The sequence below is a fragment of the Eleutherodactylus coqui genome, chromosome 2 (genome assembly GCF_035609145.1).
Source record: "Eleutherodactylus coqui strain aEleCoq1 chromosome 2, aEleCoq1.hap1, whole genome shotgun sequence".
Lineage (NCBI taxonomy): Eukaryota > Metazoa > Chordata > Amphibia > Anura > Eleutherodactylidae > Eleutherodactylus > Eleutherodactylus coqui.
This window is the reverse complement of record NC_089838.1, coordinates 48,079,402-48,092,621: the sequence shown is the minus strand read 5'-3', so window position 1 is coordinate 48,092,621 and position 13,220 is coordinate 48,079,402. Positions and strand designations below refer to the sequence as shown.

At 52.5% G+C, this 13,220-nt stretch overlaps 1 protein-coding gene across 5 annotated transcripts in view; it reads left to right on the top strand.

The window, feature by feature from the left end:
• Positions 1-6,411: 6,411 nt before the first annotated feature.
• The window catches only part of KIAA1549 (KIAA1549 ortholog), a 67,655-nt gene continuing 60,846 nt past the window's right edge, over positions 6,412-13,220 (top strand). For all 5 annotated transcript variants that reach the window (XM_066590803.1, XM_066590802.1, XM_066590799.1 and 2 more), the window contains exon 1: positions 6,412-6,584. In XM_066590803.1, the coding sequence (XP_066446900.1) occupies positions 6,497-6,584 (88 nt within the window). In that variant the 5' untranslated portion in view covers positions 6,412-6,496. The remainder of the gene's footprint in view (positions 6,585-13,220) is intronic.

The following is a 13,220-nucleotide window of genomic DNA, read 5'->3' as shown; positions in this document are numbered from 1 at the left end:
CAGCCAATCTGAACAAGCAGAGATGTAGTATAAAGCAAGGGGAAAGGAGTGTCGCAGGTTCTCATACGACAGGCAGTGCTCTACCCTGCTGGTGGCTGTTTATGCAATGAGCTCCCCCTTGTGATGGCTGTATGTATCTGTATGCAATGAGCTCATCCTAGTGGTGGCTGCATGCATCTGTGTGCAAAGAGCTCCCACTAGCGGAGGCTATGTATAGGTCTGTTTCCAGCGAGTTCCCCCTAGTGCTGGTTGTATGTATCTGTATGCAATGAGCTCCCCCTAGTGGAAGCTATGTATAAGTCTGTTTACAGTGAGCTCCTCCTAGTGGTGGCTGTATATATGTGTATGCAATGAGCTCCTCCTAGTGGTGGCTGTATATATGTGTATGCAATGAGCTCCTCCTAGTGGTGGCTGTATATATGTGTATGCAATGAGCTCCTCCTAGTGGTGGCTGTATATCTCTGTATGCAATGAGCTCCTCCTAGAGGTGTCTGTATGTATTTGTGCTCAAAGAGATCCCCCTAACGGAGGCTATGTATATGTCTGTATACAGTGACTTCCCCCCTAGAAGGGGCTGTTTATGTCTGTATGCAATGAGCCTCCCCTAGTGGTGGCTGTATATATCTGGATGTAGTGAATTCTACCTACTGGTAGCTGTATGTGTGTGTCTGTATGCAGTAAGCCCCCCCCCCCCCCCCCCCCCCTAGTTAATTTTCACCCCCTCATCTCCCCTCCCCACTGCTGTCACTCCTCCTGCCGCTTGGATTTATCTGCTCCCTGCTTGGGACAACTTATGTCCTCCGGTGAGCTCACCTCGCCGCTGCTGCCACTGGCGCTTGCAGTTATCAGCTCTCTGCTCCAGCGCTGTCCGTAGTGACTCTCCCCGCCGGGCTGCCATCAGAGCTGCAATATGTCTAGCGCGTTCAGGCTCCCCTCCTGTTACCTATCACTGTCCCCGGCGCTGTGTCTTCTCCCCTCTCTGCTCCGCCTCTGTCCAGTCCCGCTGTCATTCTCCGTGCCGAACTCGCATCAGCGCTGCCAAATCTTGCAGTGCTGATGCCAGGCCGCCGGGGACACTCACAATGGACAGCGCAAGAGCGCGGAGCCAATAACTCCAAGTTGCAGGGACAGTGACAGCAGCGGGTAGGTGAGATTATCGTGGGAGAGTGCTTGCCCGGAGTGGATAGCAGATCCAAGCAGCAGGGACACTGACACCAGCGAGGAAGTGAGTTTACCGGTGGAGAGTGCTTGTCCGGAGCGGGGAGCAGATAAATCCAAGCGGCATGGACAGTGACAGCAGGGGCTAGGTGAGATGGCGGGTGGGGGCGACAAATTACCTGGGAGTCAGGGACCAATAGCCAGCTGTGGGCATTCCATGTCACTCCAGCAGCACAACCCCTTGTCTCCACCCACTGTTTTGGTGGAGACAAGATACAACAGTACCTGTTTGCAGTGAGCTCCCTCTAGTGCTGGCTGCAGGCAGTAGCATGTCAACAGGCCTCTCTCTAGCAAAGCCAGACTCCTACTCTACACTGATTAGGGTAAATACAGGGAAACAGCTATCTGTAGATGGGGTGTGGCTTTGCTTTTAATTCCCAGTCATTGATACAAGGCTTGAATAAAGAGAGTCTGCCTTTGGCATGAAGGAAAGCTGCCTTCCAATAGGTGGCACTGTGTAGGTATTATTCCATCTTTCTTATTTGAATATGATAATTCAAGGACTTTGGAACTCTGTATTAGGCTGGATTCAGAGGAATGTATATCAGCTGGGTTTTCACGCCCAGCCGATATACGGCTCTCTCTGTAGGGGGGAGGCTGGAAGAGCCAGGAGCAGTGCTCTGAGCTCCCGCCCCCTCTCCGCCCCTCTGCACTATTTGCAATAAGGAGAGGCGAGACGAGGGCAGGGCTAATTCCGGGAACTTAGCCCCGCCCCTGTCCCGCCTCCTTTCACTGCAATTAGTGCAGAGGGACGGAGAGGGGGCGGGAGCTCAGTTCCTGCTCCTGGCTCTTATATCCTCCCTCCCCCCTGCAGATGAGGACACAGTATATCGGCTCGGCGTGGATACCGAGCCGATATACGGTCGTCTGAAGCCACCCTTCAGAGAACTGAGGCCATAACAATGATGTCATAACGATCAGTGCAGAATGTTGGACCCGCACCACCTTGGTGTGAACAAGCACTCGAGCTCTATGTTGCTAGACCCCACAGCAGTAGATCTGGTGCTGTAGGTCGTGGGCAGCTGCTCATTTTGGGTGTGTTCACGTCACTATTTTTGCACCAGGCTTGTGTGAGTTCGCCTGGAGCTTCCATTTAATTAACTCCTGTGATCACCTAATTAGATCTGTAATCACAGTGTATTATAAGCTTATACCAGCAGAGGGAGCCATGTGCCCAGCCATCCATCAGCCCGCATAGAACAGTTCACTGTGTATATAATATGTCTATTTCTATATGTTCCCAATAATATATGGGATAGCGTATCCCGACCCCGCAGCCACCGTTCGCCCGTGCTCTGCGCAGGTTATTCGGTCGTCTTCCCTTTGCTCGGTAGCATCCTCCACATTCAGGAACGGTTTCCTTCTCTGGACGTGATTGGAATTTTAATGTTCCCTTTGAGTGAGCAGAACAATCATTCTGCAGCTCGTTCATCATCTGTTACCGGCAGAGACCGCAGATTAGCGCAGCCGCCGGAGGACAGAGGTGTGTTCTGCTGCTGTGGTTAAATTCGGGGATTGTCTACACTGAAACATTGTAACAAACCCTTAACTGCAGCAAGAGATTGCCGATGTAACAAACCTTCAGCTGTGACAGATGATTATCTCTATTGTAACAAACCCTCAACTGTGACAGATGATTGTACCAAAGCCTCAACTGAGTTGGGATTACTTATACTGATACACTGTACTAAATCTTGTGTTAGAAGCCTACTTATATTGATGCATTTTAACAACCCCCCACCCAGCTAAATTAGAGGAATACCTACATTGTATGTATCGGAAGATCTGCACTGATACACTGTAACAAACCCTCAGCTGTATTAGAGGATGAACTATATACCGTGTTTCCCCAAAAATAAGACCCTGTCTTATATTAATTGTTGCCCAAAAATAGGTGCTAGGTCTTATTATACTTACATAGCAGGCTCAGTTCAGGTCCCTCCTGCTGCTCTCTGGAGTTCTGATGCGCTGAGTCACGCCACTGATTGGCCAATTTATAAATCCTGCCTCCACAACATGATGGCTGTGATTAGTTCTCTACTCAGCGAATCAATGCAGCGCTCAATAAACCAATCACAACCATCGCATTGGTTCATCGAGCGCTGCATTGATTGGTTGAGCAGCACTCAAGAACCAAATCAGAGCTATTGCTTCCCGTAACCAGGTAGTGATCTTTTGTGGGTGGCCGAGGACTGTAATAAGAAGTGCGTCGGAGCTCTGGAGAGCAGCAGAAGGGACCTGGACCCAGCTTTCCTGGTAATGTATTTCTTTTTTGATGTAATGCAGATAGGTCTTATTTTCGGGGTAGGGCTTATATTTTAAGCCTAGAAAATCCTGAAAAATCAGGGTAGGGCTTATTTTCAGGGTACGTCTTATTTTTAGGGAAACAGGGTAGGTACATTGTAACAAACCCTTAGCTGTGTCAAAGGATAACCTATGCTGATACACTGTACCGCATCCTCACGTGTGTCAGAGATTTACCTATGCTGATACATTTTAACAAACCTCAAAGGATTAGCTAAACTGATACTTTATAACAAACCCTCAGCTATCTTAGAAGGTTGCCTACAGTATAGCAAAGCCTCAACTCTGTGAGAGGTTTACCTCAACTGATCCATTGTAACACCCTCAGCACAAATCGACCATGAAGTGTTTTCTGCCTCTCGGAGTGAGCAGTGAAATCTTTGCGTTCAATGACAGCAAGCGGAGCTCTTCACACAAAATCTATTTGAAAATTGACAATGTTTGGCTGCTGTTGCTGCTCCCAGCCCCACAGTTGTTGCTCAGTTGCAATCTTGCCCTGCCATGAACGGTTTGTAGTCTGTAACCCTAGAGACACATTGGTCTGCGGAGGAGCTGCGGACGCAGAACGGCGGGAGGTGAGAGGAGCTGCAGACTCGTTTCATTGTTACTATTGCTGCACAGACACAATAACAAAGCTGTGAAATCATTAGTGGGAGCATGTCAGTGAATGGAAACATTCTGTATATCCAAACCTAGTCTTGCTCACACGAGCCACACACCTGTGTACGGGATGTTTCCATTCACTGACAGGTTCCCTGGGGTGACTTCTGGGTGAAGCTGAATGACACGGCTCTCACATTGCTCATTAATATTTCAGGCTCGGCCGGCCGTGGTAATATAATATAACGGTATAATGAAACATTAGCAGGGCGGCTGACGTGCAGTTTATCGTGCAGTGCGGGAGGGGCGCATCATCCAACTCTGCAGCTTCATACCTACGAGAAAAATATTGACCTCTCTCATATTTGTACAAATGGCGCAAGGAAGCTGTCAAAAGTGGCACTCAAAATGCACACCGCCATCCTCCCGAAATCCGGAGAGCACAGATGGCATTGAATCACAGGCAGCTATGCTCTTAAAGGGGCAGTCCCAGGATATGCCACAAGTCTGTACAGCATGGAGATACCGTGTGTACTCAGCCCCTCTGTATATTACCTATGACGGGATGATCCGGTGTCCCAGGCCTCTGTATAATGTTCTGCAAGGAGGGTCCCGAGTGTTCTTGGTCCCTGTTTAGAATTTACGCAGTGGAGGGGGAGGAGGGGGGGGGGTGTCCCGTGTGTTTTTAGCACGTATGTATCGTGTGGCGAGGGCATCCAGTGTGTCCTTGGATCCTCTGTATACTCTACAGTGAGAAGTTCCCATGTATCCTTGGCCACGCTGTATAATTTACGGTGGTGGGATCTGATGTGTCCTCAGCTACCAATATATAATGTATGGCTGGGAATTCTGTGTGTCTTTAGCTCCTATGTATAACATTCCGGGGAGATCCCGTGTGTCCATGGCCCCTCTCTGTATAATACACAGTGGACATCCCAGCACCTTTGTATAATGTACAGCAAGGAGATCTTGCGTCTGCCCTCTCCCTGTATAATGTACAGCAGGGGATGCTGTGTGTCCTCTGCTCCTATCTGTATAATGTACGATGGGGAATCCCACGTGTCCTCGGCCCCGTACAGCGGCACGATCTAATGTGTCCTCAGACTCTCTCTATATAATCTATAGCGGGAGATCCTGTGTCTGCTTGGCCCCTCTGTATAATATACAGCCGAAGAATCCCATTTGTCCTCAGCCCATCTCTATTTAATGTATGGCGGGAGGATCCTAGATGTCCTTGGCCCCTCTATATAATGTACGGTTGGGAATCCCATGTGTCTTCGGCCCCTCTGTATGATGTATGGTGGGGCATCTATCCCGTGTGTCCTCAGCCCCTGGGTATGGTGCGGTAAAGACATCGTCTATGTTCTTGGCCTCCCTGTATAACGTACGTCGGGGGGATGCTTTGTGTCCTCGGGCCATTTCTATATAACATACGGCGGGGAATCCTGTGTGTCCCTGGTCCTGTATAATGTATGGCGGGGGATCCTGTGTGTCCCTGGTCCTTCTGTATAAGGCACGGCGGGGGATCCTGCGTGCCCTCGGTTCTTCTGTATAATGTACAGTGGGGGAATTCTGTGTGTCCTCGGTCCTTCTGTATAATGTACGGCGGGGGATCCTGAGTGTCCTCAGTCCTTCTGTATAATGTACGGCGGGGAATCCTGAGTGTCCTCAGTCCTTCTGTGTAATGTACGGCGGGGGATCCCGCATGTTCTTGGTCCTTCTGTGTAATGTACGGCGGGGGATCCCGCATGTTCTTGGTCCTTCTGTGTAATGTACGGCGGGGGATCCCGCATGTCCTTGGTCCTTCTGTGTAATGTAAGGCGGGGGATCCCGTGTGTCCTCGGGCCTTCTGTATAATGTACAGTGGGGGGGAACCTGTGTGTCCTTGGTTCTTCTGTATAATCTACGGCGGGGGATACCGTGTGTCCTTGGTCCTTCTGTTTAATGTACAGTGGCGGATCCCGTGTGTCCTTGGCCCTATTGCATAATGTACGGCAGGGGGGTCATGTGTGTCCTCGGTCCTTCTGTATAATGTATATTGGGGGACCTGTTAATCTTCAGCCCCTGTACATGTATGTTGGTGGTCTTCTGTGCCCTCAGAGCCCTGTCCCCTCCTGCCGCTGTCCTTCTCGTCTTGGCCGCTAGGTGTCTCCCGTCCTCCTCAAGGAGCTGTCGTTCCTGTCTTGGCCGCAAGGTGTCTCTCTCGCGCCCCGCTTTGTCTCCTCCCGCTGCTGCAGTGCCGCAGCCGGCCGCTAGGCGCCCCCTCTCACCCCCGGGGACCGAGCGGCGGATAGAGGGACGCGGTGCGGTCGGTGTGCAGGGCCGCCCCGGGATGCTGCCGCTCTCTGCTCCCCGGTAACTGCAGGACAGGGAGATGGAGCGGGGAGTGCGTGGAGCTGCAGCCGCCTGCACCTTCCTCCTCCTGGGGATCGGGCTGCGGCTGCACCGGGGGGCGGCGGAAGGTGAGTGCAGAACGCTCTGTGCATGCGGGGGGCGCTGCGGGAGGAGCCCCAAACCCCATCCACCCCAGTGCGGGTGACAGGAACTGCCTCCAGATGCCACTAATTGCCCTTCATGCGGTTGTTACCCGAGATGCCAATGTCAGCGCTAAGTGCCCCGATGCTGCAGGCTAGGTGGCACTGGTGGCCCCTGGTGCTGTCCAGGGGGGGCAAGATTGGCTGCTCACGCTTACTGCCATTAATTGCCCCTGATACTCTTAGGCAGATGTTTATGTGACAGGTTAAGTGATAGTGCCCTGTGATGGGTAGTATTGCCCCTGGGGCAGAGTTATTGCCCCTTGTACTGTGGTACAGGTGTTGGTGCCCAGGGGGGTCTTGGTGCCCCTAGTTTAATGGTTCAGGTGTTGCTGTCCCGAGTACTGTATTACAAGTGTTGGCGCCATGGGGTGGGTGTTGTTGCCCCTAGTACTGTGGTTCATGTGTTGGTGCCCAGGAGGGTGTTATTGCCCCTAGTACTGTGGTGCAGGTGTTGGTGCCCAGGAGGGTGTTGTTGCCCCTAGTACTGTGGTTCAGGTGTTGGTGCCCAGGAGGGTGTTGTTGCCCGTAGTATACTGGTTCACGTGTTGCTGCCCCTAGTACTGTATTACAGGTGTTGGCGCCATGGGGTGGGTGTTGTTGCCCCTAGTACTGTGGTTCAGGTGTTGGTGCCCACGAGGGTGTTGTTGCCCGTAGTATACTGGTTCACGTGTTGCTGCCCATAGTATTGTATTACAGGTGTTGGCGCCATGGGGAGGGTGGTGTTGCCCGTAGTACTGTGGTTCAGGTGTTGGTGCCCAGGAGACTGTTGTTGCGCCTAGTATACTGGTTCAGGTGTTGTTGCGCCTAGTATACTGGTTCAGGTGTTGTTGCGCCTAGTATACTGGTTCAGGTGTTGTTGCCCCTAGTATACTGGTTCAGGTGTTGTTGCCCCTAGTATACTGGTTCAGGTGTTGTTGCCCCTAGTATACTGGTTCAGGTGTTGTTGCCCCTAGTATACTGGTTCAGGTGTTGTTGCCCCTAGTATACTGGTTCAGGTGTTGTTGCCCCTAGTATATTGGTTCAGGTGTTGTTGCCCCTAGTATATTGGTTCAGGTGTTGTTGCCCCTAGTATATTGGTTCAGGTGTTGTTGCCCCTAGTATACTGGTTCAGGTGTTGTTGCCCCTAGTATACTGGTTCAGGTGGGGGCGCCATGGGGTGGGTGTTGTTGCCCCTAGTACTGTGGTTCAGGTGTTGGTGCCTAGGAGGGTGTTGTTGCCCCTAGTATACTGGTTCAGGCGTTGGTGCCCCTAGTACTGTATTACAGGTGTTGGCGCCATGGGGTGGGTGTCAGAGCCCCTAGTTCTGTGGTTCAGGTGTCGGTGCCCCTAGTACTGTGGTTAAGGTGTCGGTGCCCAGGTGGGTGTTGTTACCCCTAGTATACTGGTTCAGGTGGTGTTGCCCCTAGTACTGTATTACAAGTGTTGGCGCCTTGGGGTGGGTGTTGTTGCCCCTAGTACCGTGGTTCAGGTGTTGGTGCCCAGGTGGGTGGTGTTGCCCCTAGTATACCGGTTCAGGCGGTGTTGCCCCTAGTATACCGGTTCAGGTGGTGTTGCCCCTAGTACTGTATTACAAGTGTTGGCGCCTTGGGGTGGGTGTTGTTGCCCCTAGTACCGTGGTTCAGGTGTTGGTGCCCAGGTGGGTGGTGTTGCCCCTAGTATACCGGTTCAGGCGGTGTTGCCCCTAGTACTGTATTACAAGTGTTGGCGCCTTGCGGTGGGTGTTGTTGCCCCCTAGTACTGTGGTTCGGGTGTTGTTGCCCCTAGTATACTGGTTCACGTGTTGCTGCCCCTAGTACTGTATTACAGGTATTGGCACCATGGGGTGGGTGGTGTTGCCCCTAGTACTGTGGTTCAAGTGTTGGTGCCCAGGAGGGTGGTGTTGCCCCTAGTATACTGGTTCAGGTGTTGTTGCGCCTAGTATACTGGTTCAGGTGTTGTTGCCCCTAGTATACTGGTTCAGGTGTTGTTGCCCCTAGTATATTGGTTCAGGTGTTGTTGCCCCTAGTATATTGGTTCAGGTGTTGTTGCCCCTAGTATATTGGTTCAGGTGTTGTTGCCCCTAGTATACTGGTTCAGGTGATGGCGCCATGGGGTGGGTGTTGTTGCCCCTAGTACTGTGGTTCAGGTGTTGGTGCCTAGGAGGGTGTTGTTGACCCTAGTATACTGGTTCAGGCGTTGGTGCCCCTAGTACTGTATTACAGGTGTTGGCGCCATGGGGTGGGTGTCAGAGCCCCTAGTTCTGTGGTTCAGGTGTCGGTGCCCCTAGTACTGTGGTTAAGGTGTCGGTGCCCAGGTGGGTGTTGTTACCCCTGGTATACTGGTTCAGGTGGTGTTGCCCCTAGTACTGTATTACAAGTGTTGGCGCCTTGGGGTGGGTGTTGTTGCCCCTAGTACCGTGGTTCAGGTGTTGGTGCCCAGGTGGGTGGTGTTGCCCCTAATATACCGGTTCAGGCGGTGTTGCCCCTAGTATACCGGTTCAGGTGGTGTTGCCCCTAGTACTGTATTACAAGTGTTGGCGCCTTGGGGTGGGTGTTGTTGCCCCTAGTACCGTGGTTCAGGTGTTGGTGCCCAGGTGGGTGGTGTTGCCCCTAGTATACCGGTTCAGGCGGTGTTGCCCCTAGTATACCGGTTCAGGCGGTGTTGCCCCTAGTACTGTATTACAAGTGTTGGCGCCTTGTGGTGGGTGTTGTTGCCCCCTAGTACTGTGGTTCGGGTGTTGTTGCCCCTAGTATACTGGTTCACGTGTTGCTGCCCCTAGTACTGTATTACAGGTATTGGCACCATGGGGTGGGTGGTGTTGCCCCTAGTACTGTGGTTCAAGTGTTGGTGCCCAGGAGGGTGGTGTTGCCCCTAGTATACTGGTTCAGGTGTTGTTGCCCCTAGTATACTGGTTCAGAGATTGTTGCCCCTAGTACTGTATTACAAGTCTTACCGCCATGGGGTGGATGTTGTTGCCCCTAGTACTGTGGTTCAGGTGTTGGTGCCCAGGAGGGTGTTGTTGCCCCTACTATACTGGTTCAGGTGTTGTTGCCCTAGTACTGTATTACAAGTCTTACCGCCATGGGGTGGATGTTGTTGCCCCTAGTACTGTCGTTCAGGTGTTGGTGCCCAGGAGGGTGTTGTTGCCCCTACTATACTGGTTCAGGTGTTGTTGCCCCTAGTACTGTATTACAAGTGTTACCGCCATTGGGTGGGTGTTGTTGCCCCTAGTACTGTGGCTCAGGTGTTTGTGCCCCTAGTACTGTGGTACAGGTGTTTGTGCCCAGGTGGGTAGTGGTGCCCCCAGCGTACCGGTTTAGGTGGTGGTGCCCCCAGCGTACCGGTTTAGGTGGTGGTGCCCCCAGCGTACCGGTTTAGGTGGTGGTGCCCCCAGTGTAGTGGTTTAGGTGGTGGTGCCGCTAGTACTATGGTTCAAGTGTTGGTGCCATGAGTTAGGTGTTGTTCCCCTAGAATACTGGTTCAGGTGTTGGTGTCCTGGGATGGGTGTTGCCCTTATTACTGTAGTTCAGGTGTTGGCGCCCCTAGTAGTGTGGTTCAGGTGTTGGTGCCCCTAGTAGTGTGGTTCAGGTGTTGCTGCCCCAAGTACTGTATTACAGGTGTTGGCACCATGGGATGGGTGGTGTTGCTCCTAGTACTGTGGTTAAGGTGTTGGTTTCCAGGTGGGTGGTGTTACCTGTAGTATACTGGTTTAGTTGTTGTTGCGCCTAGTACTGTGGTTTAGTTGTTGTTGCCCCTAGTACTGTGGTTCAGGTGTTGTTGCCCCTAGTACTGTGGTACAGGTGTTGGTGCCCAGGTGGGTGGTGTTGCTCCTAGTATACTGGTTCAGGTGTTGTTGCCCCTAGTATACTGGTTCAGGTGTTGTTGCCCCTAGTATACTGGTTCAGGTGTTGTTGCCCCTAGTATACTGGGTGGGTGCTGTTGACTCTGGTATACTGCTTGATGTGTCGTTGTTCCTAGTACCGTGGTTCAGTTGTTGGCACCCTGGGATGGCTGTTGTTGCCCCTAGTACTGTGGTTCAGATGTGGTTGCCCTTAGTATACTGGTTCAGGTATTGTTGCCCCTACTTCTGAGGTTCAGATGTCGTTGCTCCTAATACCATGCTTAAGGTGTGGGTGCCCAGGAATGTCTGTTGTTGCCCCTAGTACTGTGGTTCACATGTTGTTCCCCCTTGTATATTGGTTCACGTGTTGTTGCCTTTAGTATACTGGTTCAGGTGTTGGTGTCCTGAGGTGGGTGTTGTTGTCACTACTATATTGGTCCAGGTGTTGGTGCCCCTAGTACTGTGGTTCAGTTGTTGGTGCCCCTAGTACTGTGGTTCAGTTGTTGGTGCCCCTAGTACTGTGGTTCAGTTGTTGGCGCCCCTAGTACTGTGGTCAGGTGTTGGCGCTCCTAGTACTGTGTTTCAGGTGTTGGCGCCCCTAGTCCGGTGGTTCAGGTGTTGGCGCCCCTAGTCCGGTGGTTCAGGTGTTGGCGCCCCTAGTCCGGTGGTTCAGGTGTTGGCGCCCCTAGTCCGGTGGTTCAGGTGTTGGCGCCCCTAGTCCGGTGGTTCAGGTGTTGGCGCCCCTAGTCCGGTGGTTCAGGTGTTGGCGCCCCTAGTCCGGTGGTTCAGGTGTTGGCGCCCCTAGTCCGGTGGTTCAGGTGTTGGCGCCCCTAGTCCGGTGGTTCAGGTGTTGGCGCCTCTAGTACTGTGGTTCAAGTGTTGGCGCCTCTAGTACTGTGGTTCAGGTGTTGGTGCCCACGAGGGTGTTGTTGCCCGTAGTATACTGGTTCACGTGTTGCTGCCCATAGTATTGTATTACAGGTGTTGGCGCCATGGGGAGGGTGGTGTTGCCCGTAGTACTGTGGTTCAGGTGTTGGTGCCCAGGAGACTGTTGTTGCGCCTAGTATACTGGTTCAGGTGTTGTTGCGCCTAGTATACTGGTTCAGGTGTTGTTGCGCCTAGTATACTGGTTCAGGTGTTGTTGCCCCTAGTATACTGGTTCAGGTGTTGTTGCCCCTAGTATACTGGTTCAGGTGTTGTTGCCCCTAGTATACTGGTTCAGGTGTTGTTGCCCCTAGTATACTGGTTCAGGTGTTGTTGCCCCTAGTATACTGGTTCAGGTGTTGTTGCCCCTAGTATACTGGTTCAGGTGTTGTTGCCCCTAGTATATTGGTTCAGGTGTTGTTGCCCCTAGTATATTGGTTCAGGTGTTGTTGCCCCTAGTATATTGGTTCAGGTGTTGTTGCCCCTAGTATACTGGTTCAGGTGTTGTTGCCCCTAGTATACTGGTTCAGGTGGGGGCGCCATGGGGTGGGTGTTGTTGCCCCTAGTACTGTGGTTCAGGTGTTGGTGCCTAGGAGGGTGTTGTTGCCCCTAGTATACTGGTTCAGGCGTTGGTGCCCCTAGTACTGTATTACAGGTGTTGGCGCCATGGGGTGGGTGTCAGAGCCCCTAGTTCTGTGGTTCAGGTGTCGGTGCCCCTAGTACTGTGGTTAAGGTGTCGGTGCCCAGGTGGGTGTTGTTACCCCTAGTATACTGGTTCAGGTGGTGTTGCCCCTAGTACTGTATTACAAGTGTTGGCGCCTTGGGGTGGGTGTTGTTGCCCCTAGTACCGTGGTTCAGGTGTTGGTGCCCAGGTGGGTGGTGTTGCCCCTAGTATACCGGTTCAGGCGGTGTTGCCCCTAGTATACCGGTTCAGGTGGTGTTGCCCCTAGTACTGTATTACAAGTGTTGGCGCCTTGGGGTGGGTGTTGTTGCCCCTAGTACCGTGGTTCAGGTGTTGGTGCCCAGGTGGGTGGTGTTGCCCCTAGTATACCGGTTCAGGCGGTGTTGCCCCTAGTACTGTATTACAAGTGTTGGCGCCTTGCGGTGGGTGTTGTTGCCCCCTAGTACTGTGGTTCGGGTGTTGTTGCCCCTAGTATACTGGTTCACGTGTTGCTGCCCCTAGTACTGTATTACAGGTATTGGCACCATGGGGTGGGTGGTGTTGCCCCTAGTACTGTGGTTCAAGTGTTGGTGCCCAGGAGGGTGGTGTTGCCCCTAGTATACTGGTTCAGGTGTTGTTGCGCCTAGTATACTGGTTCAGGTGTTGTTGCCCCTAGTATACTGGTTCAGGTGTTGTTGCCCCTAGTATATTGGTTCAGGTGTTGTTGCCCCTAGTATATTGGTTCAGGTGTTGTTGCCCCTAGTATATTGGTTCAGGTGTTGTTGCCCCTAGTATACTGGTTCAGGTGATGGCGCCATGGGGTGGGTGTTGTTGCCCCTAGTACTGTGGTTCAGGTGTTGGTGCCTAGGAGGGTGTTGTTGACCCTAGTATACTGGTTCAGGCGTTGGTGCCCCTAGTACTGTATTACAGGTGTTGGCGCCATGGGGTGGGTGTCAGAGCCCCTAGTTCTGTGGTTCAGGTGTCGGTGCCCCTAGTACTGTGGTTAAGGTGTCGGTGCCCAGGTGGGTGTTGTTACCCCTGGTATACTGGTTCAGGTGGTGTTGCCCCTAGTACTGTATTACAAGTGTTGGCGCCTTGGGGTGGGTGTTGTTGCCCCTAGTACCGTGGTTCAGGTGTTGGTGCCCAGGTGGGTGGT